The sequence below is a fragment of the Chrysemys picta genome, chromosome 24, assembly GCF_011386835.1.
Source record: "Chrysemys picta bellii isolate R12L10 chromosome 24, ASM1138683v2, whole genome shotgun sequence".
Taxonomy (NCBI): Eukaryota; Metazoa; Chordata; order Testudines; family Emydidae; genus Chrysemys; species Chrysemys picta.
In genome coordinates this window covers 15,496,344-15,521,837 of record NC_088814.1, presented here as the reverse complement: position 1 = coordinate 15,521,837, position 25,494 = coordinate 15,496,344, and the positions used below count along the sequence as shown (strand labels likewise).

At 62.9% G+C, this 25,494-nt stretch overlaps 1 protein-coding gene across 7 annotated transcripts in view; it reads left to right on the top strand.

Moving 5' to 3' along the window:
* The window catches only part of LOC101933267 (1-phosphatidylinositol 4,5-bisphosphate phosphodiesterase delta-3), a 52,986-nt gene extending 27,777 nt beyond the window's left edge, over window positions 1–25,209 (top strand). For 4 of the 7 annotated variants that reach the window (XM_024104581.3, XM_042844811.2, XM_024104583.3 and 1 more), the window contains exons 3-16: window positions 2,131–2,359; window positions 3,427–3,556; window positions 11,089–11,314; window positions 14,728–14,929; window positions 16,495–16,639; window positions 16,970–17,122; window positions 17,382–17,528; window positions 19,146–19,181; window positions 19,773–19,935; window positions 20,690–20,806; window positions 21,733–21,908; window positions 22,207–22,339; window positions 23,594–23,743; window positions 24,408–25,209. In XM_024104581.3, the coding sequence (XP_023960349.2) occupies window positions 2,131–2,359; window positions 3,427–3,556; window positions 11,089–11,314; window positions 14,728–14,929; window positions 16,495–16,639; window positions 16,970–17,122; window positions 17,382–17,528; window positions 19,146–19,181; window positions 19,773–19,935; window positions 20,690–20,806; window positions 21,733–21,908; window positions 22,207–22,339; window positions 23,594–23,743; window positions 24,408–24,496 (2,096 nt within the window). In that variant the 3' untranslated portion in view covers window positions 24,497–25,209. The other 3 variants (XM_005282859.5, XR_010594767.1, XM_065577641.1) reach the window with 3 other exon arrangements.
* The last annotated feature ends 285 nt before the right edge of the window (window positions 25,210–25,494 follow it).

Sequence of the window (25,494 nt, the reverse complement as noted above, 5' to 3'; positions counted from 1 at the left end):
TGTGGGTGCTTCACTCACAGCACTGGCCCCAGGGGTCCCGTGGGACTGTCCCAGGTGCCCAAAGTGAAACGGCCAGAGACGCGTTTGCAGGCTGACTTGGGTCTGTTAAGTGTCTCTCTAGCTCCTCAGATCTTTGTTTTGCTGAATTCCCCCGATGTTACCTACGCCCTTCTGGTATTAAAACACCCAGAACAAACACAGCCAATAGGCCAGATCCATTACTGATTAAATAAAATGCTAACGAGAGCCAGGAATAGGATCCAGACCCTGGCTCAGCTGCCCATCACACTCCGCCTGCAGCTGCTCCTCCCATCTCTGCACATGAGCACTGGGTGAAGTCAGACACTCCTGACCGAGCTCCTGAGGTCAGATTGTCGTGTGTCAGCACCCACTAGCCGGGCCAAAACTTCACAAGAGCTCAGCACCCAGCGGGCCGAGGGCTTGTGAAAATCTGGCTGCCTGATCCTGCAAAGTCCTGGGGAGCGGAGGGCGCTCAGCACCTCACAGCATCATCTCTAGAGAGTCCGCTGAGAGCGGTGGGAGGAGGAGAGTTTGCAAGATCCCCATAAGATGGCATCCCAGCAGATAGGGTTACGTCCTTGGTCTCAGCTGTCTCTGGAGAAGGGCAGCCTGGCGGATGGCTTTTAAGGCCCCTGCTCCTGGAATGTACTGAACACGGGCCCTGGCAGAGCAAGGAGGGCTGGGGCCATGTTCTCCAAAGAGCTCCGCTCCCAGCGTGCGCCCAGCTCTCCTGAGAGCCCTGGTCATGGCCCCGAGCCCTTGGGAACGTGCTGCCCGTGGCTCTGAGTTTGCTGCGTAGGTAAAGGTGGGTCTGCCCTGGAGCGTGGGGGGAGTCCCCACGCCAGGAGACAGCGGTGCTAGGTCCGAGCGAGCCAGCACGCTGACCACGCTGTGCAGCGTGGTGATATAAGCGGCAGGAGGGGCTAATGCCTGGTCCGCGCCTGTACAAGGCCCTAGGGATGTACTCGGGATGGCTAACGCCTCCTGCCGCTCGCGCCACCTCAGCCCCACCGTGTAGCGCTAGCTCAGGGCCAGCCAGCAGGGCTCCGTCCCAGCTCCAGTTCCCAAGTGCCCTGAGAGGGCAGGGGAACACGCCGCTGCAGATCAGGGGCAAGACTGGCCGAGCTGGCTGGTGCTGCTGCGGGTGAGTTTCCCCAGGTCTCGGAGCTGACCTGCTGGGGCGTGCTGCGGAAGCCCACGTTGGCCCAGGGTTGCCCTTTCCAAGGGCTCGGCATGCTGGGAGCTGCGCTGCTTTGACCGTCTGCCCCTGGGATGGGGGCTGGACCCTTGGAAACCTGAGCTCTGCTGCAATCCTGGCTCTGGTTTTACCAGCCTTTGGGCAGTGCCAGGCTGCGGTCCAGATTTCCCCTGGCTCCAGAGGCAGGCGCCTGCGCAGAGCTGCCCTGAAGGACGAGCTGGAGACACAGATCAGGGTCAGGAGTGTGCTGGCTCTCTGGACTCTCCCGCGCTTGGTGCTGGCAGCCCTACAGGAACAAGTCCCCCAGGCCAGGTGGGACCCCAGTGGCCAGGCCCAGTTGGGGGTAATGAAAACGGTGGAGCCAAGCTTTCCCCAGGGCCTGCAGGGCTGGATGGGGGTTGTTGGTTTGGGCCCAGGAGGCCTAAGCTGGCAGAGATGGAAAATCTCCATCAACGTAGCTGAGCATTTCAGACCCTCAAGCAGGAGTTGGTTTGAGTTCCCCGCTAGGGACCAGGGAACGGGGCAGAGTTGCTGGGCAGGAGAGGAATGGGGGAAGGGACATTCTTGGCTGCGGTTTAGGGAGGGAGCAGAACATATGGGACAAGCCCAAGATAATGGGGCGAGGGATATTCATTGGTGCATATGTTGGGGGATCCCTTCCCCTCCTTTCTAGCCCTCTGAGCATAGTCACGGAGTGGGGGCTGGTGGGTTCCCTAGCAGCACATTTCATTGATCACCTGAAATGTGCTGCTCTCTTGGGCCCGGTCGGTGGCTGGGCCCCGCTGGCCGTAGGCCGGCTCTCACAGGCTAGAGGGAGGTGGGGACGAGAGACCAAAGCCCAGACGCGAGTGGCCCAGGGCACAGCACAGGACTCTGACCGCGTCTCCGTTGCTGTGCCTTGTCTCCTGCAGTCTCCATCACGCACATGGAAGCCGTGCGGGAGGGCTGCCAGTCCGAGGGCCTCCGCAAGCACGGCCGCTGCTTCCCGGAGACGTGGTGCCTCACCATAGTCTTCAAGGGCCGGCGGAAGAACCTGGACCTGGCTGCCCGGAGTGAGGAGGAGGCGAAGAGGTGGGCACGGGGGCTGAAAAAGCTGATGGCCAAGGTGGAAGCCATGAGCCAGCGGGAGAAGCTTGATCAATATCCTTTCCCTTGACCGGCAGGGTCTCCGCCCCCTGTCCCCGCGCATGGGGCTGGGCACAGTCGCGATGGATGATGGGGAGGGGTGGCTGAGGTCTGGGGTTCCAGCCTGCTGTTAGGAGACGGGTCCGCTGCCCGGGGTCTGTCTCCTTGCACGTACCCCACACAAACCAGGCCTGACCCAGGCCAGCAGGGTTACACCGCTGTCAATGGCCCTGAGTGCCTGGGCTCCCAGACCGTAACTGACCCTACAATGGGGCCCAGCCCTGCCCTGGCCACACCTCCTGGAGTGCAAACATGGCTGGGCTAAGCACACAGGGCAGGGCGCATGGTGACCCTCCAGCCCTGCCCCACACACCTTGCTGGGCCAAGCACGCAGCGGGACTCTCATTCATCTGCCAGGTGGGCTGGAGAGGCGGCCTGGCAGAGCTGGGACTAGACCTCCTGTCCCCCAGTCTCTGGCTGATGCTTTCTCCCCACATAGCCCTGCCCACCTGGGGCTCTCAAAGCCCTAGTGATGCACCAGGAAGCAGCCGGGTGAGGCAGGGGCTGGAATCTGTTCCTGGCTGTGCCATGCCCTGGTGTAGGGCACATCCCCTCTCTGCCCCTCATGCGTCAATGGAGTGAGGACAGGGCCCCTTGTGCAAACCCTGAGCCCTGGCACGGAGGGCTCCTGCTGATAGCCAGGAAAACCCTCCACCGCCTAGCGGCTGTAGGTTTTGTACAAGTTGCACTGGGGCAACAGCTGTGTGTGAAATGACTGGATGATCTAGCACCACCATCAGGCAGCTGCGCGGGGGCTGGGACTGCCCGGGGGCGCTGGGAGTGGGACAGCTGCTGGGGGCACAGCAGGAAGCCAGGTCTCTGCTCAAAGCCCTTGTCATTTTCACTGGCTGCAGGGTCTTTGGGTCAGGCCCTTAGAGCCGACCTCAGCTCCACTGCGTGCAAAGACTGGAGTGAATTCATCACACCTCCCAGTTCATTACAGCCCCAGGCAGGCCTGGCCTAGAGGGGGAGGGGGCACCAGGGGTCTGTCCCCCCCCGTTCTTTCCTTACATCTCCTGCATCTGGATCCATGACATCCTGCACCGAGCCGACAAGAACAAGGACAACAAGATGTCCTTCAAGGAGATCAAGGACATGCTGAAGATGATCAATATCGACATGAACGACATCTACGCCTACCAGCTCTTCCAGGTACCACCCCACCCCCCGCCGCTGTGCCCTGGTGCTCTACCCGCTACCGTGCCCCCAGGGAGCTGTGTCTCCGGTGGGAGGGGCAGGGCCGGCCTCAGGGGAAATGGGGCCCTGGCGAGCTTGTTATTTGGCATCCTGGCCCCCCACCCTCCCTCCATTGGCCTGTCTCCCCCAGCCCCACCCATCCCTCCATCACCCCGGCCCCCCACTGCCTCCCCTGCCCCCTTCATCATCCCTGGCCCTGCTGCCTCCCCCGCCCCTCCATCCCTCCATCGTCCCTGGCCCCCACTGCCTCCCCCGTCCCCACTCATCCCTCCATCGCCCCTGGCCCCCACTGCCTGCCCTGGTCCTCCACCCATCATAGAATCATAGAATAGCAGGGTTGGAAGGGACCTCAGGAGGTCATCTAGTCCAATCCCCTGCTCAAAGCAGGACCAATTCCCAACTAAATCATCCCAGCCAGGGCTTTGTCAAGCCTGACCTTAAAAACCTCTAAGGATGGAGATTCCACCACCTCCCTAGGGAACCCATTCCAGTGCTTCACCACCCTCCTAGTGAAATAGTGTTTCCTAATATCCAACCTAAACCTCCCCCACTGCAACTTGAGACCATTACTCCTTGTTCTGTCATCTGCTACCACTGAGAACAGTCTAGATCCATCCTCTTTGGAACCCCCGTTCAGGGAGTTGAAGGCTGCTATCAAATCCCCCCTCATTCTTCTCTTCTGCAGACTAAACAATCCCAGTTCCCTCAGCCTCTCCTCATAAGTCATGTGCTCCAGCCCCCTAATCATTTTCTGTGCCCTCTGCTGGACTCTCCAATTTGTTCACATCCCTTCTGTAGTGTGGGGCCCAAAACTGGACACGATACTCCAGATGTGGCCTCACCAGTGCCGAATAGAGGGGAATAATCACTTCCCTTGATCTCCTGGCAATGCTCCTACTAATGCAGCCCAAAATGCCGTTAGCCTTCTTGGCAACAAGGGCACACTGCTGACTCATATCCAGCTTCTCGTCCACTGTGACCCCTAGGTCCTTTTCTGCAGAACTGCCGCTTAGCCAGTCGGTCCCCAGCCTGTAGTGGTGCATGGGATTCTTCCGTCCTAAGTGCGGGACTCTGCACTTGTCTTTGAACCTCATCAGGTTTCTTTTGGCCCAATCCTCCAATTTATCTAGGTCACTCTGGACCCTATCCCTACCCTTTAGCATATCTATCTCTCCCCCCAGCTTAGTGTCTGCGAACTTGCTGAGGGTGCAACCCATCCCATCATCCAGATCATTAATGAACATGTTGAACAAAACAGGCCCCAGGACCGACCCTTGGGGCACTCCGCTTGATACCAGCTGCCAACTAGACATGGAGCCGTTGATCACTACCCATTGAGCCCAACAATCTAGCCCGCAATCTAGTCCATTCATCCAATCCCTCCATCGCCCTGGCCCTGCCCCCTACCCATCCCTCCACTGTCCCTGGCCCCAGCTGCTTCCTCCAACCCCCATCCCTCCATCACCCCTGCCCTCACTGCCTCCCCGGGCTCCGCATCTGTCCTCCCTGGTCCCCACTGCCTCTCCCCCCATCACCCCTGGGTCCTGCTGCCTCCCCGCCATTGCCCTGAGTTCCCTTCCATGGCCTCACACCCCAGGCCCACCCCGCTCCTTGCCTCTTGACCACGGTGCCCCCCTGTAAGGTTGGCCCTGGGGAGGGCATCACAGAGGCGATGGCACCAGCCTGTGCCTCTCACCCATAGGACCCTATGTGACAAGGGCTGCATGGGCCCAGGCTGCAGAGTTCTGACCCGGCTGGGGGAGGGGCCGCTGCTGATCTAGTGTCAGTGTCTGGGATCGAGGTCTCTGGGTCGGACACGGGGACGCTTGCCCAGCACCACAGCAAGGTCTGAGTCCAGCCAAGCCAAGTGAGGCAGAGCCTCCGATCCCACTGGCAGAGAACGGTCAGACTCGGTGCACCCACGAGCGTCTTCATCACAGGCTGCAGGGCCAGGGCCCTCCCCTGCTTCCCCCCACCCCAGCCAGCCTGTGGGCCCTACAGGCCTGGATGGAATAGAGCAGCTTGTTCCAACGGTTACATTCCCAGCCCCACCTACGGCTGCAGCACCAGGAACAGCTGGGTCCCATTAGGAGCTCAGGAGCAACCAGAAGTCAAGAGAGAGGGATCGGGGCGTGGGCAGAGCAGCGTCCAGGAACGGAGCCTGTTCCTTGGAATCGCAAACAAAGCCAAGGAGGAGGGAGGGGCCTCAAGGCCTAGACCTGCCGCCGGGGCCATCACTCACCCCGACACCCGCTCCTGAGATTCAGGCCGGGAAGCTCCAGCCTGCAGCTGTGTGTGTGTGGCCAGGGCTGGGATCTACAGTCCAGTTGGCTGTTTATTACCCAGGGGAGGTGGCAGCGCAGTCCATGTACTGACAAACGGGGCCAGGAGCCCTCCTTTTACCTGTCACCAGCTGCACCAGGGCCAGGTTTGATCCTGCAATACATGTGGGAGAGAACTAAGTCCGACCACCATAGTGCAGCCACCTCTGGGGTGGAACATGGCAACAGTCTGCATACACGGCCCAAGTTTAGGACAGCAAGTGAAGGAGAATCCTGTCTCCAACAGAGCATTGGGGGAATTTGGAATTCCCCAGTCTGGCATCTGGCCAGGGCATCAGAGCTGTGAGGTCAGCAGTGGCCACAGATGACCTACAGTCGCCCCTCGTCGGGTCCCAGAGCCTGGGCTCCAACCCAAGCCCAAGTGTCTACACTGTAGTTAAACAGCCCCATAGCCTGAGTCGCGGTGTTTCATTGCAGTGGAGACGTACCCTGGATGAGTCTCGCAGGACGAAGTCACTTAATTTCGTGGCCTGCTGGCTGGGCACTGGTCACACAGCCAGCGAGATGCTGTTTGTGAAGTGAATCACAGCTTGCTCTGCGGAGCTTGTCGCAGCTTGGGAGAAGGTCGGGGGTCTGAATCCAGAGTCACCCCCAGCAGTTCTCAGGCACCCACCCACAGCAGCCACTTGCTTTCATCAGCACTAAACTCCGTTAGAAATAACATTCCCAGCAGTGCTGGAGATCAGCATCACTGGGGGCACAGGCCTAGCGGCACCCCCGCCCTGACCAGCTGGTGCTCCGCAGGGGGCACGTCCCTCTCTATGGCACAGTCAGTCCCTGGCCTCTGCTGAGAGTTTGCCAAGCTGTGATATTCCGCACACTTGTCCACTAGGGACCCACCAACCTCGTCTCTCACAGAGGCCAGAAGACAGCGTGCACATGGGAACCACTGAGCTGATGCAGATTTGAACCCAAGACCTAGATGTGCTGTGGCATTGAAGATCAGGCCTTGTTGTGTCAGGTGCTGCACAGACCCAGAGAGAGACAGACCCTGCTCCAAAGGGGAGCTCACAGTCTGGGGCCTGGTTGGAAAAATCCCCCCCCCCAGTGACGCAGTTGAACTGAGCTAGGCCCTGGGGTAGACGGCGCTATGTTGCTGGGAGGAGCCTCTCGGGAGACGGGTCCCTCCGCTGACGGGAGAACCCCCCGGTCGGTCCCTGAAGCAGTGTTCAGCATAGACCAGGTGCGGGGGAGGAGTCTCCCTCTCCACTGTACGGCTGGGGAAAGGCCCAGGCTGATGGGGGGGGGGGGGGGGGCGGCAGAGTTACAAGGGCTCAGAACCTGCCAAGCTCATGGGAAACTTCAGGCCTGTGTGACTTGGCCAAGGTCATGCCACTGAGTCCGTGGCAGAGCCAGGAACTGAGCGCCAGTCTCCTGAGTCCTCGTCCAGCACCGTGGCCACATATCCACCCTTCCCCTCCAGGCCAGAGCCTGCCCTGAGCCCCCAGCCCAGCCCCACCACGTTTCTGCTGGCGAAGGCAGCCTGAGCACAGCGGGGCCGGACACCAGGGGGGCAATGGCAAGAAGCGTCTTAAGACCTGGGTCAGAGCGCTGGAGCGTGCCCCCCCCGCCCATCTCCATGTTCTCGCTCAGCACCCCCCTGCTTCTCATGGAGCCACCTGTTCATCAGCTGAGAGCAGCTGCTTTAGCGGGGCGGGGCCTGTGGAAACAAGCGGCAGGAGCGGGGAATTTCCACCACTGGCCACAGCACCCTGGGGTGGTCTGTCCTTGGGCCGATGGCCAGGGCCCCTTGCTTTGCACTTGCAGAGCCCCTTCCATCTGGAGCTCTCCGGGGGATTTACCAAGGGAGGGTCAGTATCACGTCCCCACTTTGCAGAGGGTCCCTCCTGGGTCCCCTTGCTGCACCCCCGCACTGTGTTTGGGGTCTGCCGTCCCGCTGGGCGGGCGGGCTGCTGCTGCCTGCAGGGGTGTGTGCATGATGTCAAAGCCTGTCTGGCAGGCCGGCTAAAATTAGCGCCTCACCTGGTGCTGGCCCCGAGCGCAGCAGCCTGGGCTGGGGGTGCAGCTGGCTCTGGGCCGCTCTGCACGGACTAGCAGGGCAGGTTCCCCAGGGTGACTTGTGCAGCCTCCAGGCTTCAGTGCTGCTCTTGGGAGAGGTGCGGCAGCGCCCCTTCCCCGCAGGGCTTGCCTGGGCACAGCATGGTGGGTTAGGCACTAGAGCAGAGAGGAACTTCCACCCATGCACTTGGGTGCCCCGAAATCCGAGCCCGGCTCCAAACGCAGCAGCTGGAGCCCAGCCCCAGTGGGTGAGGGCCAGGAGAGCTGCGAGGACTGAGCACTCTGCCCAAAGGTCGCTGAGTGCCAGGCTGTAAACCCGCCTGCTTGGTACGAGCGCCAGCACGGACGGGCCGACTTTGCAGGGCTGATGGACGGGGTGTGCAAGGGGCTCCGTGCAGATACAGCCCTGGGCTCTGTTCCCTGCTCTGCCACTGACTCACTGCATGACCTTGGGTCAGTCACTTCCTCCAAGTTCCCGCAGCTGTAGGACATCGTAATACCCCTGCTTTGAGCATGGAGCTCCTCTCCTCCTGGGCAGGAGGAGAACCCAGGCATCCTGGCTCCCCAGCTCTGACCATCAGATCAGGCTTCTTCCTAGGAAACTCCTGAGGCTGTCCTAGGATGCGGCACCTGGTGTCAGGCCAGTTCTGACAGCCAGCAGGCAGGTTAGACTGGGCCGCGGACTCGCCCGCATTTCTGGGGTGGCGGGAGTTCCTGGCGAGCTGCCTCATCCACCACCACCTGTGAGGTTATTGATACACCCCCCGGCCCGGCCCTCCGTGCAGCTGCACAGAACTCGCTCCAGAACTGAACAGCCAGGCAGCGAAGACCCCGCCTGCCCCCACCCAGCTCCGGCACTCCTAGCTGCTGTGGAAATGCCAGTCCCAGGAGCTAAACAGGGCACGGCTGGCAGGCTGCTCTGTGCTGTGCCCCTCCCCAGATTAGGTGGCCCTTGTGTGGTGTTTGTACAGGCAGACGGGTAGCTCTGGTTACAGAGGCGTGGGCAGGGCGTGGGCAACATCCTCATACAGCTCTGCTGCTGCACTTCACTGCAGCCCCCGGCTCTTCCGGTCCTGAGACCCTGCCCGGCTCTGGCGGTGCCCCTCAGCGGGGCTTTGCAGCCCCCCTGGCTCTTCCGGCCCTGAGACCCTGCCCGGCTCTGCCAGTGCCCCTCAGCAGCGCCTTGCAGCCCCCCGGCTCTTCCGGTCCTGAGACCCTGCCCAGCTCTGGCGGTGCCCCTCAGCGGGGCCTTGCAGCCCCCCGGCTCTTCCAGTCCTGAGACCCTGCCCGGCTCTGCCAGTGCCCCTCAGCGGGGCCTTGCAGCCCCCCCGGCTCTTCCGGCCCTGAGACCCTGCCCGGCTCTGCCAGTGCCCCTCAGGGGGGCCTTGCAGCCCCCCCGGCTCTTCCAGGCCTGAGACCCTGCCCGGCTCTGCCAGTGCCCCTCAGGGGGGCCTTGCAGCCCCCCGGCTCTTCCAGGCCTGAGACCCTGCCCGGCTCTGCCAGTGCCCCTCAGCGGGGCCTTGCAGCTCCCCGGCTCTTCCAGTCCTGAGACCCTGCCCGGCTCTGGCAGTGCCCCTCAGCGGGGCCTTGCAGCCCCCCGGCTCTTCCGGCCCTGAGACCCTGCCCGGCTCCGGCAGTGCCCCTCAGCGGGGCCTTGCAGCCCCCCCGGCTCTTCCGGCCCTGAGACCCTGCCCGGCTCCGGCAGTGCCCCTCAGCGGGGCCTTGCAGCCCCCCGGCTCTTCCGGTCCTGAGACCCTGCCCGGCTCCGGCAGTGCCCCTCAGCGGGGCCTTGCAGCCCCCCGGCTCTTCCGGCCCTGAGACCCTGCCCGGCTCCGGCAGTGCCCCTCAGCGGGGCCTTGCAGCCCCCCGGCTCTTCCGGTCCTGAGACCCTGCCCGGCTCTGCCAGTGCCCCTCAGCGGGGCCTTGCAGCCCCCCGGCTCTTCCGGTCCTGAGACCCTGCCCGGCTCTGCCAGTGCCCCTCAGCGGGGCCTTGCAGCCCCCCGGCTCTTCCGGTCCTGAGACCCTGCCCGGCTCTGCCAGTGCCCCTCAGCGGGGCCTTGCAGCCCCCCGGCTCTTCCGGCCCTGAGACCCTGCCCGGCTCTGCCAGTGCCCCTCAGCGGGGCCTTGCAGCCCCCCGGCTCTTCCGGCCCTGAGACCCTGCCCGGCTCTGCCAGTGCCCCTCAGCGGGGCCTTGCAGCCCCCCGGCTCTTCCGGCCCTGAGACCCTGCCCGGCTCTGCCAGTGCCCCTCAGCCCTGCCTGACCCCAGCACCCTCTGCTGCTCCAGTCCGGGGCTCTGCCGGTGCCGCTCGGTCCTGACCTGCAGCTCCCATGGTCCCAGCAGGGCCTGTTGTGCTGCTGCCCTGGGCACGTCGCTGTCAATAGGATCTTGGGCCCCTTCCCTCTCTAGTACCCAGCGGCCTGACAGACCCCTCCCTGCTGCGGGCGCTGGGCTGCTCCCCTGGGGGGGGGAACTGGGGCTTGGGCCAGTGCCGGCTGAGTCAGTAGAAGAGCTGGGGGGCATCGGATCAGCCCCCGGGGGGGGGAGGGGAAGGTACCTGAGTGGCTGTCCAGGGGCCCGAAGGCCTGTGGATCTGCACAGCAGGGATGCCCTGGCAGCAGGAGGGCAGATGCCCCCCCCCCCCCCAGCCCTGCTCCAGCCTGTGAGGTGCCCCGAGGGTGGAGGGCAGTTCAGACTCTGGCCCTGGCTGACTCTCTAGCGATGTGGGCACCTGGCAACCAGGCGGAGGAAGGATGGGCCGGTGATTAGGGCACTGGCCTAGGGCACCTGGGTTCGAGGCCCTGCTCTGCCACAGACTCCCTGTGTGCCTTGCGCAGGCATGTAGCCTCTCGGTGCCTCAGTTCCCCCTCTGAGCCGGAGGGACGAGGGGGCGCTGCCCTGCCTCCCAGGGCTGCGTGGCTGTAAGGACATCAGGCTGCAAGTGCCCTAGACCCGCCAGGCTCCTCTCCCAGCACCCAGCGGTGTGGTTGTGTCCAGTCCAGGCCCCAGCCCCTTTCCCTCGGGCAGGGCACGTGGGGCTCCAGCGGCCCCGCTCTGAGCCCCGGTCACGGCACAAGGGCTGCGGGGGCTGTTCGCTGCGTCTGAGCCTGGGCTTCCCGTCCCCCAGGAGTGCGACAAGTCCAGCAACGACCGGCTGGAGGAGCACGAGATCGAGGAGTTCTGCACCCTGCTGATGAAGCGGCCCGAGCTGGAGGAGCTGTTCCACCGCTACTCGGGGCAGGACTTCGTGCTGTCGGCCAAGGAGCTGGGGGCCTTCCTGCAGGACCAGGGCGAGGCGGCCGACCTGGCGCATGCCCACCGGATCATTCAGACCTATGAGCTCAGCGAGAAAGGTAGGTCCCCCCGCGAGCCCCAGCGGTCAGAGCTTGGTGCTCTAGCCCCTGTTCCGCTGCAGGGCTCCCTCGGGTGCCATTGTGCCTCGTCCGACCCTGCAAAGAGCCATCCAGGAAGGAGAGGCGGATACAGTCTCTGTGGCCTTTCAGTCCTTGGGCCTGGTACCCTGCGCCGTGGCGGTTGGTTCTGCACGGCCCAGTAGAAGCTGGGCTGAGAATTGACAAACTCAGCTCACAGAGGGAAGAGCCTTGGCAGGGCGGGTTTCCATGGGGGTTCCCAGCTGTGCGACACGGGGACTCCTGATGGCGCACAGTGGAGCCGCTCCCGGGTCTCAGGGCGAGTCCAAACCCCATTGCCGCTCCTGATTAACAAACGTCGGTTTTCTGTGCACACCCGAATGTCAGTGTCTGCAGGTTCTTCTGCCTCCGGGGGCAGCTGCTTAGCTCCGTTCTGCAGCCCTGACAGACGGAGCCGTGGTCTAGTGGTTATAGCAGCGGGTTGGGCATCAGGACACCTGGTTCTTTCCCGTGTCCTGGGGGGAAGCTCTGGTGGTTACAACAGGGGAACGGGCAGTCGGACTTCTGGGTTCTGTCCCTGGCTCTGCCACTGACTCGCTGCAAGACCTTGGACGAGTCAGGGCCTCGCTCTGTGCCTCAGTTTCCCCACCTGTCAGGGGGGTGGTGAGGGTTAATCCCGTCAAAGGTGCTATACAACCTGGCTGGCCTGCCCCGTGGGTGTGATGGGCTAACCCGAGCTGGGGCAAGTGGGTGCAGAAATCAGGCCTGGATTGAAGGGGAACGGTGAGGGATGGAGCAGCAGGGTCAGGAGCAGAGGCCGGTGCAATGGGCAGAAAGCCAGTGCGATGGCGGGGAGCAGGGCCTGCCCCAGAAGGCATCCCCAGAGCCCAGCCTGGCAGCCCCTCCCTGAGCTGGCTGGAACTGGCCGGAGATGGTTGTGGGGTCTAACTGGTCTAGCAGGTGTGGGGCCGCAGGGGAGCCCCCTCCCAGGTGCAGCGGGTCGTAGGCTGCAGCACCGGCGCCAGGATCACCCCGCAGCATCAGAACACCCCTGGTCCCTGCTTCGCAGCCTCGGGCGTGAGTTCTTCTCTCTCTGGTACTGAGTGGCCCAAAGCAGCCCTGCCTTGGCCCAGGACACCCCGAACCTCAGGGCTGGGTCGGCTCCGCCTGGCCCCTCTGTCTGGAACGGCTGGTTCAGCTAGACAGGGCCAGGCGCCAGCCCTGTGCGAACACCCCTGAACTCCGCCAGGCCTCCTCCTGGGAGCCCGTCTGGGTCCAGTGCGGCTCGGAGAGCCTGGAGGGCCGTGCTGTGCGATCACAGTGCGGAAGTGTAAGTGGGGTCCTGGGGGGGGTTCGCCTGCCCCTGCAGCATGGGGGGGTCACTGGCAGGATTATCCGGGTGTGTCTCACTTCATCATTCCCCTGCCATTGCACCATTGCCTGGTGCCCTCAGCTCCCGGTCTCGGCCTGTGGCACACACTAGTTCATTGACTTTGGTCTCGTTTCAGTGTGTGGGGGCTGGGAGGGCTTGGTGGCCCCTGCCCTGGTGGCCCCTCTGGCTTTACCTCTGTGCCTCTGTGACTGTGAGGAGCTGTCGCGGGCTGGGCGGGCAGGAGCGCCCATGGACGATCCAGACTGCGGGGGCTGAGATCGGGCCCGGAGGCAGCTGGACTTTCCGGGCTGGGAGCCGTTCTATGCTGCCAGGCAGAGGCTGGGAACCCTTGGGGTAACACTGCCCCTTCTCGGCCTTGTCTGCGCGGTCTCAGCCATGCACGTTGCAGCCAACTTTACCCGACTACTAGCTAACTTGCCCGAACTCTGTGGCTGTGTAAACAGGCTGCAGCAATACACATCCCTGGTCTCCGAGGAGGTTCGGATCCGAACCTCCATATTTTGCATCCCAGCCCCTGCAAAAGCGCTCATAGAACCGGAGAGCCGGAGAAAAGATCTTTGTTGTGGGACAAGCTCCAGCATATCTGAGGCCTTGAGATTCCAGTCCCTCTGCACCAATGCACACTGCGCCCTAGCCTGCCCTTGCCCTCTCCGCTGTTGGTTTGCCGTGGTGCGGCGCTCAGGGACTGACTGCGCTGGGATTTTCTCTGGATTTCCCATGTTATGAGCACGGTTGCACTGGGGCTGTAGACCCACATCTGAACCTCCTCTGAGCCCAGGGGAGTTTAGACCCAGGGTTTTGCTGCAGCCCATGACACAGCTGGGGCCAGTCACGCAATAGGGCTAGAACTGAGGGAGATTCCAGTGGCCCAACTGTGCTGTAGTTTACCGGGGGGGGGGGCAAATCAGGGGTAATTCCACTGTGGTCAGCGGAGCCACATCCGCGGGTAAGGGAACTCTGCTGAGGTTTTGCATGTGGTTTGGCAGCGCTTCGTTATGCTAATTGTAGCTGAAGCAATCCCAGAAGCCCCACTCCAGCATTCCCTGATTGTGTCTCTCGCATCTTTCCTGTTCCTCTCAGACCGAGTGTTGGCACAGGGTGCCTCACTTCCTGTCCTGACCCCTGAATGCCCCCGGACTCCACCCTCGCCAGCTGGGCTAACTCAGGCTGCGTCTGACCCTGCCCAGGGCGATTGGTAAACAATTGTGTCTAGGACGGCTGATGAGCAATAAGGAAAAGGAAACCAAGTGGCCTGAGGCGGGGGTGGTGAAGGGCCTGGGGGCTGCCTCGGGGAGCTGGCACGGCAGCAGCGTTAGGCAATCTCAGCCTAGATTTGTAAAACTCTCCAGTGGCTCCATTGCTGCTAACTCGAGATCCAGACGCCAGCCATGGCTGGGGCAGAGGACTCTGGGGCTGTGCCTCCTTGGGGTAGATGCTGATCCGGACACTAGAAACGCATAGACAGCTGGACAAATTGAGGCCCCATGACAGAGCTCTCAGCGAATGCACGGCTGACAGAAATCACCCCCCAGCCTGTACCTGATCTCAACCCCAGCACTTTTCACTGCTTCCTAGTCTACGCCCCATGGGAGGGACATGGCGCCAGAGTGTGCGCGAGAGGGGAATGCGATACAGCTGGGCAAACTGAGGCACAGAGTGGGTGAGGGGACATGTCCAAGGCCGCACAGTGAGACTGCAGCAGAGCCAGAGAGAACCCAGGTCCTAGTGCCAAGCTCTGGCTGGTACAGACACACCCCCTCACGGAGCTGGGCACAGGGCCTGGGATTCCTGCCACCCCAGCCCCTACTTTAGCGCCCAGAATCCCTGTCCCAGCCAGGGTCGAATCAGGACTCCCAGGCTCTAACCCCTGAGGGTTCCAAATTGGGGTGAGAGGCTTCGACAGCCTGAAATTCCCGGCATGGACACGTTGCCCTGTGCGGACACTAGACCCAAAATCTGGGGCGGAGCCTTTAAAGAGCCCCTGGAAATGTGGTCCCTGCAGCCAAGCAGCATGACCGCATGATGCTGGATGGGTTCATGATGTACCTGCTGTCTGCGGCTGGTGACATCCTGAACCAGGAGCACATCAACGTCTACCAGGACATGAGCCAGCCCCTCTGCCATTACTTCATCTCCACCTCCCACAACACCTACCTGACCGACAATCAGATCGGGGGGGCCAGCAGCACAGAAGCCTACATCAGGTAAGGGGGCCGGGCAGAACATGGGGAACTGGCAGGGTCGGGGGGTATCGAGACCCATCTGGAGGGAGGTGTGCCAGCATGGGGGTCATCTTTGCCATGGCAGAGAGGTGGCCTAGACTAGAGCATAGGCCTGGTCCTGCTGAAGCAGAGCAGCACTGGTGGCCAACAGCCATGCTGGGCGCTTCCCCAGAAGGGATACGTCTCTGACTGTCTGACAATATTCATCTGCAGGAATTCCTGCCTGACCCCAGCCAGGGATCAGCCTGTGCCCTGAAGCATGAGGGCTAAGAGGTCTTGTCACTTTTATCCCAGCAAGTGCTGCTTGCTGCAGATTCTTTTTTTCCATTGATGTTGGTGTCTATGGGGCCTGTGTCCTGAATGCAGCATAATAGGAGGCTTGTCAGAGAGCACAGCTCTGTGGGACTCCCCCTGCAGGTGACTCCGGGGTGGATATCCGCCTGTCAAACCCCCAGTGGAGGGGAGCAGTGCAACAGGGGCAGAGGGAACTGTAACCCTGAGGCTGCAGGAGCAGCTGCTGGTTGATTTTGGGCACAATGTGGAGGGCTCCCTGTGTCCCTCCTGCACCAGCCCTGGTATTAGGAGATGAGGGTTTGGCACAAAGTGATTTACTCCACTAACATCCTGCAGCAGTGAGTTCCACAGGGTAACTGTCTCTCTCTTTCTCTCTCCCCCTGCACCTCATAGAATATCAGGGTTGGAAGGGACCTCAGGAGGTCATCTAGTCCAACCCCCTGCTCAAAGCAGGACCAATCCCCAGACAGATTTTTACCCCAGTTCCCTAAGTGGCCCCCTCAAGGATTGAACTCACAACCCTGGGTTTAGCAGGCCAATGCTCAAACCACTGAGCTATCCCATCCCCCTGACATGCTCCAGTGAGACCCCACTCTCACTTTCTGGCAATGGCTAAGCCCCACACTGTGCTACAAGTTCTACCCTCCCCATGCCAGGGTTTGCCTTTGTTCTTACCCCTAAGACAAATCCCTGAAGCAGGGCTGTGCTCCCTCCTGAGCTAGCTCTTTTTCCTGGCAGGCCCTTCCTCTAGCTGTCCCGTGCTGAACTGGAGCTAAATGAGACCCACCTGATCTGGCAGGCAGGGTGAGTCAGCAGAATAGCTCTGAACCTCCCATAGGCTTCTAAAACTCCTTGCCCAGTTCCATCTCCCCTTAGCCTTAAGCAAGCCAAGCCTACCCTCCCAGTGCTTTGCCTTTCCGCTGCCCACTTGGAGCCTGTCATACAGGACCTGTTTGCAAAGCACCTCGCCATATCCAGGCCCTACTCAGACTGCTTCGAGCTGTGTCCTACACCAGGCTCCCGGCAGGGTAAAGCAGGATGTCGATGGAGGATCAGGCCCCTCACTAGCTCAGCGTTAACTCGGGGGAGAGCCATTCTCCGGGAGAGCATCATGACCACAGGGCAGGGGCCAGGCCAGGGCTGCCTGGGGAGGCTCAGGGCCCAGCTGCGCTGGAGTCTCTGGACTCGTCCTAAGGACACGAGGTGGCAGTTTGCTGTGCCAGCCCCTGGCTGAACTGTGCCATCCCCGTCAGGGCGTTCATGGAGGGCTGCCGCTGCGTGGAGCTGGACTGCTGGGAGGGCTCCAACGGGGAGCCCATCATCTACCATGGCCACACCCTGACCTCCAAGATCCTCTTCAGGGACGTCATCGAGATCATCCGGGACTACGCCTTCAAGGTGAGCGCCGTGGCGGGCTGGCGGAGGGCACAGGGCCCAGCTCTGCCGCAGCAGGAGGGGACTGGAGTTTGCACCAATGTGCTTCTTGCCTCTCCGTCCGCAGCTGCCTGGTTACCACCAGCCGTGGAGCTGAACCCTGCTCCCACCACACGAGTGGGAGTTTTGCCTCTGACATCAGTAGGGCCAGAGCTCGGCCCGTGGGATCCCACGCTTAGCTCATAGCAGGGGGCTGGTGTCAGTCTGTGGACCCTGCCTAGGCTGGTCTGCCTGGAAGGGGGCGGGGCCCAGTCCCACGCGGCACTGTCCCTAACCCCCACTCCATCTCCCCAGCACTCCTCGTACCCCGTGATCCTGTCCCTGGAGAATCACTGTGGGCCGGAGCAGCAGGTGACCATGGTTCGGCACATGAAGGCCATCTTGGGGGACATGCTGCTGACCCAGACGCTGGATGGGCAGGTCCCCAAGGAGCTCCCGTCACCAGAGGTAACACCCCTGGTAATTCCCGTGGGAGGGGGAGGGATCCCCGGGCAACACTCCCATGGACTCCTGCAGGGGGGATGCTCAGAGCGGGGACCCAGAGCCCCAAGCTCCATGCTTTCATTACATGGACATCCCTGGGCGCTGCCTTCCTCCATCCCCTGCCCCCTGGGCTCCTTGGACCGCACGGTGGGGCAGCCAGCCCTGGGAAGGGAAGGCATTGGGCAGGGGGCAGAGCTCTGACATGGGCTGTCTTCTCCTGCAGCAACTGAAAGGGAAGATCCTGGTGAAAGGGAAGAAGCTGCCAGACCTGGTGTGTGACCCCGAAAACATGAGCTTCCTCTCCGACAACCCGGAGGAGGAGGAGGAGGAGGAGGAAGAGGAGAGGGTGCTGCGGAGAGAGCGCAGGAGGGTAAGGGGGTAACGTGGACCAGCCCCTGGTGGGACTGCGGGGTCCCAGAACTCGGGGCTGGCCCCCAAGTGTTGCGGATTGTGCTGCTGCACCAGGCAGGCACCCGCCATCCGTCCGCAGGGCACAGAGAGATCGGGTGCGGCACTGAAGCCAAAGCTTTGGTGCGTGACCCCAGCTCAGCTGGAACCTGGGGGGCGACAGCCCCCTGGGACGGGCTGGCAGCACCCCTGAGATCTCAAAGCCACCATGAAAAGGGTACAGGGGGGCTTGCAGCCAGTTCGCTGCCTTCTCCCCGGCCTCAGTGTTGAGATAGACACCACGTTCGCTGCCTCTCGGTGGGGATCTCTCTCCCTCTCCCTCACCCACCTACTCCCAAGAAAGCTGCCCTGTGTGTAGCTGCCCCTGCCCCATGGCCGGATGTCCAGAAAATTCCCTTTCAGGAGAACCGCAGGAAGGTTTCAGCTGCCTGCCTGCCTGGCTGGCTCTTGTCAATTGTGCTGGTTCCCTGCTGGCAGAAAGTGAAATTGACAGGCGCTGACCAGGGGCTGCCCCGTTCTCAGACCACATCTCCACTACAGAGTCTGGGCAGGCCTAGGCCCCTCGTGCAGACAGAGGGAGGGAGGAGTTCTGCCTGGGCAGAAAATTTCCGTTTTGTGGAAAGGGGATTTTCTGTTGGAAATTCATTCTGGTGGAAACTCCCCGACTGGCTCTCCTCAGGACAGACGAGCCGGAGCGGCTGTGAACTGTTCTGAGCCTCGGGGGCTGCCCGGCTGCCCTGTCCCAGATCAGTCCCTTCCGGCCAGCTCTGTGCATGAACAACTGCTCTGGAATAGCCTCCTGTCCCAGTCTTACTCCCCGACCTGTCGCAGGGCGTCAATCACCTGGGCTGGCGCAGGATCCAACTTCCTGGGCTTTGGAAAGCCCTCGTAGGCGCGAAGGAATAAGCTCCCGCTCCCTGCAGGGAGAGGCGGCTGCTTTCCCTACTGATTGTAGGATCTGCTGTCTGCAGGGAGCAATGCCGGTTACTCACCTTTGTTCCTGTGGCTTTGGGCTGAATCTACGTTCCCAGGAAGTGGTGGTAGATGGGGCTTTTCCCGCAGAGCCCCCGCTGGCACAATGCCTTGGGCGAGTGCCAGGGGGCGCTGTGCTGCTGTCTTCGGCTCAGACAGAAACCCCAGGTGCTAGCACGTAGGGCCATGAAAGGTGCCATGGGGTTTTCCGGTTCGGGGGCTTAATGGCCTGGCCAGGCCACACCCTCCTGCTGGTTCATCTGGAGTCTGTTGCTCCCTGTCCCACTGCTGGGCCGGGTTGCTGAGCGCGGTGCACCGCAGGGGTGGGTGGCCTGGCTGCTGTCTGGGGAGGGTCTGTAAAGGTGGGGGCTGCGGTGCAGGCTGGCTGGGGAGAAGGGAGCTCATGGAGCCGGGGCAGTTGTTGGCCGGGGGCTGTGGACTCGGCCGGGCCAGGAGCTGGTGGAGGGAATCCCAGGGCTGGCGACCAGTGGCTGTGAGGGCAGCGGCAAAGCATGCAGTATTCCCATCCCACTGCCTCGGGCAGGGCCGGAGACCGCTGCTTTCTGCTCCCCCCACTCCTGAAACGACACTTTCTGTTCTCTTCCAGTCGTCCCATTCGCTGCAGGAGATCAGGCCGCCCCAGGTGAGTGCTCCCGGCAGGTCTCTGGGTGGGACAGTAGGACTGACCCCGTCCCCTCTTGCACCGCACTGCATGTCTGAACGGGGCTGCCCCCTGGGCCCAGGTTGGGGTGGGGTTGGCGCGTCTTAGGGCCGGTGCTCTGTTGCTGTCCTGGCCGGGTGGCTGGCCCCATGGCCAGGCCTGAGCTGGCGTCTCTCAGGACTGAGGGCTGCCGACTCCTAGCTGAGCCCCTCCTGCCTCCCCCTCCCCCAGGAGACTCACCCCTAGCGGGCCCCAGTCCTCTGCCCGCTGCTGCCATGGGTCCCTGGGCCCCGTCGCCTGGCACGAGGGCCACTCTCGGTGCTCACTGGGGTTTCTCTCGGAGGGCCCTGGCCTGGGAGGTGCTCAGCTCCCTGCGCTCACGTGGACGCTGAGGGGAGTTGGGTGCCCAGCACCTGCAGCGGGATGTTGGGTGGGGGGTGTAGCACCAGCAGGACACAGTCGAGGGCTCAGCAAAGCCCCCGAGGTGCTGAAAGGTCCCAGCTGAGGGCTGCTGGCGGGATGTCCTGGGGAGAGCGGCTGCAGCAGCGACCCCATCGCTGTGTGTGCTCCCGGCAGGCGAAGGACGCCGCGCAGCTCTCCCAGGAGCTCTCCGACCTGGTGGTGTACTGCCAGGCCGTCCCCTTCCAGAGCCTGGAGCAGGCCCTCAGGAGCCAGCAGCCCGGGCAGATGTCCTCCTTCAGCGAGAGGAAGGCCAGGAAGCTCATCAAGGAGTCAGGTAAGGTTGAGGGAGGGGCAGGCAGGCTGGGCTGCACTGGGTCGCACTGGGTCACACTGGGCTGGCCTGGATCCTCGTGGTGTTCTGCCGTGGGCCAGGCTGGGCTCCGTGGGCCAGGCTGGCCTGGGTCAGACTGGGATCCAGTGCATTAGATGGGGTGGATTGCACTGAGCTGAAATAGGAGCTCAGACACTAGATCGGAGGGAGCTGGGTTAGACCGGCTCTGGTTGCGGTGAGCTGGGGTCAGGCAGGCCTGGGACCCATGGACCCAGCAGGCTTCCTGCGGTCTGAGCACGGAGCCGACCTGCTGCAGTAGTGGGGAGCTCTCCTCTTCCCTGGATGCTTTTCATCCCTCTGCTCTGAGCTGTGCTGGGGAGGGGGAGGGGACCCTGCAGTGACCCGTCCGGGGCACTGGCCTGGCCCAGCACTGCAGCTAGCAGCCGAGATGTTCCAAAAGGGCCGGAGGGCTCGGGCTCAGCATTTCCTGAAAACTGGCCGCCTGATTGTTAAGGGCATCTGTGTCAGGTGCTGTACAGACACAGGGCCCAGACGATCCCTGCCCCAAGGAGCTCCTGCTCGCAGCTGCACAATCTCAGGTGTCTTCTGTTGGGCTCCCAAGATCACTGGTCTCTTGACCTGGCCAGCAGCCCCAGCTGGGCGATACGGGCTCACTCTGCCTGGCTCTGGTAGTCCAGGGAGGAGCTGACCCGCACTCCCAGCCCCGCTAACAGGCAGCTGCTTTCCCCTGCTGCAGGGAACGGCCTGGTCCGGTACAACGCCCGGCACCTGAGCCGCATCTACCCCTTGGGGCTGAAGATGAACTCTTCAAACTACAACCCCCAAGAGATGTGGAACGCCGGCTGCCAGCTAGGTGAGAAGCCCCCCCCATGCCTCAGTTTCCCCATCTGTAGCACGGGAATAATGATACTGGCCTCCTTTGTGCTGTGCAGAGAGGGGAGGGACCCGAAAAGGCCATAGTGAGGGTTACTGGGGAGGGGGCTGAATGGGGCACCAGGCACAGCCCCTCACGGGAAGGAGTTGGGATGGGTGTTAAGGGAAGGGTGCCACCTGCTGGTTCTCATGGAACCTTCCTGGCCAGTGTCCCTGAGGGCCTAGCCAGGGCATGGCCCCGTGACTGTCTGCAATCCAGGACAAGGGCTCTGCTCCATGTCACCCTCCCGTCCTGTGGGCGCAGATCCAGCCCTCCAGCCCAAGGGGACTCACGGGAGAGCTGCTAGGCCTGGGGCACCGACATGGGCCCTGCCGTGAGCCGCAGCAGCCGCCCCCCAAAGGCCACGCGGCGACAGGCTGTGCTCATCCCACGCGGGGTGACTGGAGCTCTCGCACGGGGCGGGTCACACAGCCCCTGTGAGCAGTGATGGGCGGGCAGGGGGCCCCGAGGGAAACCTCTGGGCCCAGAATGGCCTCCTGGCTCCAGGCCAGTATGTCGGCTCCCCCTTCCCCTCCCCCTCCCCAGCACCTCCAGCCCCCACCCGTGTACATGGCTCCCCTGGACCCTCCCCTGGCACCACCAGCCCACACCCATATATGCTGGCTCCCCCTCCCCTGGCACCACCAGCCCCCACCCATATATGCTGGATCCCCCTCCCCTGGCACCACCAGCCCCCCGCCCATGTACATGGCTCCCCTGGACCCTGCCCTGGCACCGCCAGCCCCCCGCCCATGTACATGGCTCCCCTGGACCCTGCCCTGGCACCACCAGCCCCCACCCGTGTTCACAGCTCCCCCGGACCCTGCCTGTATAAACCCGCCTGCTCTCTGTGTTTCCTTTCCAAGTGGCTCTCAACTTCCAGACCCCCGGCTGGGAGATGGATCTGAACCACGGGCGGTTCCTGGTGAACGGGCGCTGCGGCTACGTGCTGAAGCCCAGCTTCCTGCGGAGCCGCCAGGCCTCCTTCGACCCCGAGAGTGGGCGAGGGCCCGGCCCCAGAGCCACCCTGCTGCTGGTCAAGGTGCAGGGGTGGGGCATGCGTGGGCGGGTGTCTGCAGGGGCTGTGCCGGGTGTGTGTAGGTGCCCGTGCCACATGGCTGGTGGGTGTGCGAGGAGCGTGTGCCGGGGGAGGGACTGTAGTCCCAGCAGGCTCAGAGCTGCCAGTGCCGGAGGCCCGGGCACTGCTCAGCCTGTTCCCATCCCCCACGCCTAGGCCAGCTTTGCTGGGGCCCCTGTTCCAGCTTCCCCAGGGAGGGTGATGGTGCATCAAGTGAGGGGCCCATCCCCCCACCCCCCTCTAAACCCGCCTCCCCCCGCAGGTGATCACGGCCCAGCAGCTCCCCAAGCTGAACAACAAGAAGAGCTCCATCGTGGACCCCTTCGTGCGCGTGGAGATCCATGGCGTGCGAGCCGACTGCAGCAGTAAACAGACCGAGTACAAGCTCAACAACGGTGAGTGGGCCCCAGCCCGTGGGACCATGTGATTCTGGTGGGGTCCGGCCAAGCTAAGCAGAGGAGACCTGGTCCGCCCTGGCTGGGAGACCTGCAGGGACAGCCGGAGAGTGGCAGGCAGCGGTGCCGTGGCTCAGCAGGGGGCGCTGTTCCCTGCTCGTCAGTACCCCAAGGAGCTGGGCAGGAGGGGAGTCGGGGCCCTTGGCCTCTCCTGGGTCAGCCCGGCTGGCAGAACGACTCCCTGAAGCAGAATGCGTGAGCGCTAGAGCGTGCTAACGACCCCGGGCTCCCCTCCCCTGATAGTGCTGGAGTCCACAGCGCCCCCTGCAGGGTGAGCAAGAGAAAACCCCTCCCCTCCTGCCCTGCCCTGCTGGGGAGGAGGCCTGCTAGTCAGCTGCTGTGTTTCTCCCCAGAGGTGGCTGTTTCTTAGTGCTGGGGCCTTCCCCTACTGCCTGGGGGGCATCTCTAGGTCAAGGCAGGGGCAGTGGGTGGGCGAAGCGCTACCTGCCCTGTGGATAGCAAGGATTTCAGGCTGTTAAATCAATGATTGAGCAGGGGGATGGGAGCAGAAATTATTTGGGGCCACAGCTACAGGGCAGGACCCAACACCAGCCACACCACCCTGAGCCCAGCACACACGGGGTTAATGCAGCAGTCCCATTGCACAATTTGGTCTGTCCCTGGGAGCCCAGCAATCATTTAAAGCCTGGGCCAGGGGGCCTGTGACCTCCCACTCCCCACTGTCCCACTGAAGGGATCCCCCTGTAACAGGGAGGTTAATGAGCTGCAGATCATGCCCCTGAGAAATGACAATCATTCCAGGTTAGCCTGTGGGACTCCCTGCCACAGGACAGGCAGGATTCCAGAGAGGCCTGGACCTTTATCTGAGAAGAGCAGCCAGAAGGGCTGGAAATCCTCCTGCTTCGGGCGTGAATCACCCTCTTTGCCCCCCCCCCCCAGGGTTATTGTAATTATCAATGGGGGGGTCCCTGCACCTCTCTCGGAAGCAGCTGGTGGGCAGGGAGACTCCAGGAGCCGGAGCTTGGCCTGGCCGCTCCCCTGGAAGGCGCCTGCAGCGACCGAACTTGAGGCCCCCGGAGTGCGAAGTGGGGCCCCGCTGCTGCTGGAGCCCAGGGAGCAGCCTGTTAGCACAGGGCATGTGACCGCGCACAGCTTGTGCCAGCATGTGAGCGACACCTGCCTGCCCCACGGGGCAGCTGGCCCCAGTCCGTGACCCCGTCCCTTCCCCTGCAGGCTTCAATCCACGCTGGGAGGAGACTCTGAGCTTCCAGCTGCAGGTGCCGGAGCTGGCCCTGGTGCGCTTCGTGGTGGAAGATTACGACACCACCTCCTGCAATGACTTCGTGGGGCAGTTCACCCTGCCCTTCACCAGCCTGAGGGAAGGTGGGTGCCTGGCAGGGGCTGCCCGGCCCCCCGGGGCAGAGAGCGCAGTGGTGCCCGTTCTGCCAACCCAGCGGCAGCACTGGCAAGAGGCCCGTGCACTGGGGTGTGGGAGCTGCAGCAAGGGGCCATGAAAGCAGGTTCAGGGGATGCCTAGAGAAATGGGGGGGACCCCGCAGCTCAGCAGGACTCTCCCTTTGGCATCAGTCCCACCGACCCAGAGCCTGAGCAACTTCTGCTGCAGGCCTGGTGCTATGGCCCACACAGTCCCCTCTCCAGAGCAGAGGGTGCTGGCTGGCTTCCTGTGGGGCTAGCCACCCTCCTTCAGGCCGAGGAGGGGGACCCGACCTGCCTTTCCCCAGCCCGTGCTGGCTGGCACTCTGCTCTTCTTTGCATCGCTGGGAGGGGAGCCCGCCCACACCCCTGCCCTCCAGTGCCAGCCTGGGCACCAGCATTCCTTCCTACTCTCAACGGGCACTGTGGCTGTGCCCTGCTTCACCCCAGAGGTGGCTGCATTTCAGCAGCAGATAACCAGATTCCTTAGCGGACTGCAAAGAGCGTTTGGGGAAAGATGCTGCACAAAGCTTTGCTCCAACTGATGGCTGTGGGTCCAAAGGGCCAGGGGCTGGTTGCTTCCCGGCCTCACCTGCTCCCTCCCTGTTCCCAGGGTATCGTCACATCCACCTGCTCTCCAGGGACGGGGCATCCCTGGCGCCAGCCACTCTCTTCGTGCACATTAAATCCAAGAAGATGTGAGAGGATGAGGATCAGCGAGCGAGCGGGGAGATCAGCACCTGGGCGGCTGTGGCAGAACCCTCGAGGAACCGGTTCAACATTAACCTCCTCAGCTGGGTGTGTGGAGGCCCGGCCCAGCCCGACCTACGCCTGGGGGCTGGGCTGCAGCAGGAGGTGGGGCCTCAGCTGTCGTGCCCAGGGCCTAGCTGTGCTGCTGCAGAGACCGGTTTGGTTCCCATCCCCCTAGAGTAGGGCTAAATCCCTCCAGGACTCCAGCCTCTGCACCCACCTCCTCGCCAGGGCCGCGGGCTGCACCCGTTACCCAGGGCGCTGTCGGAACCAGGCCAGAGGAAGGGACTTGTACTGGCCGGGACCGCGTTAGCGCAGCCCCACGGCCGGGGCAGTTGTAAAGCAGGCGGGTAGGTGGGGGGCATAGCTGTTCTAGCTAGTGCTGGCGTTGAGCTGCACAGGGCCTGCTTCCCCATGCATCACCCGGCACACGCCCCTACCCACACTGATGGGGGGGGGGGGGTCAGGGGACAGACACTTTCCAGTTAACCCTTCAGTGGCCTCTCCATGCTGTGAGCTGAGCCTGGTGCTTGGGGCCGGCTGCGGGGCCTGAGGCGTGAGCACAGCCGCCCGGGGGGAGTTTGTAAGGTGGGGCCCAGAGCCAAGGGCCTGTTCCAAGCTGTAGAATATATTGTAAAGCGATTAATAAAGTTTATTTTACCAGACCCCTCCTGTGGCGCCTGCTGTCTCTGCCTCCCTGCCCTGCCCACCGCCAGCTGCTGAGCCTGTGTTCGGCAAAGCCCCTCCTCCACCTACAGCCGTACCTGAGCAACAGCTACCAGGGGCTGGGAGTCGGAGCCCGACCCGGGGGCTGGAGCCCGACCCGGGGGCTGGGGGAGCTCACAGCGGTTTAGAAAACGGTGGAGCCTGCTCCATTTAATGGTTAAAACTCATTATACAAGCAAAGGTCACAGCAGCAATTGCGTAGCAGCAAGAGGCTGCCGTCCACT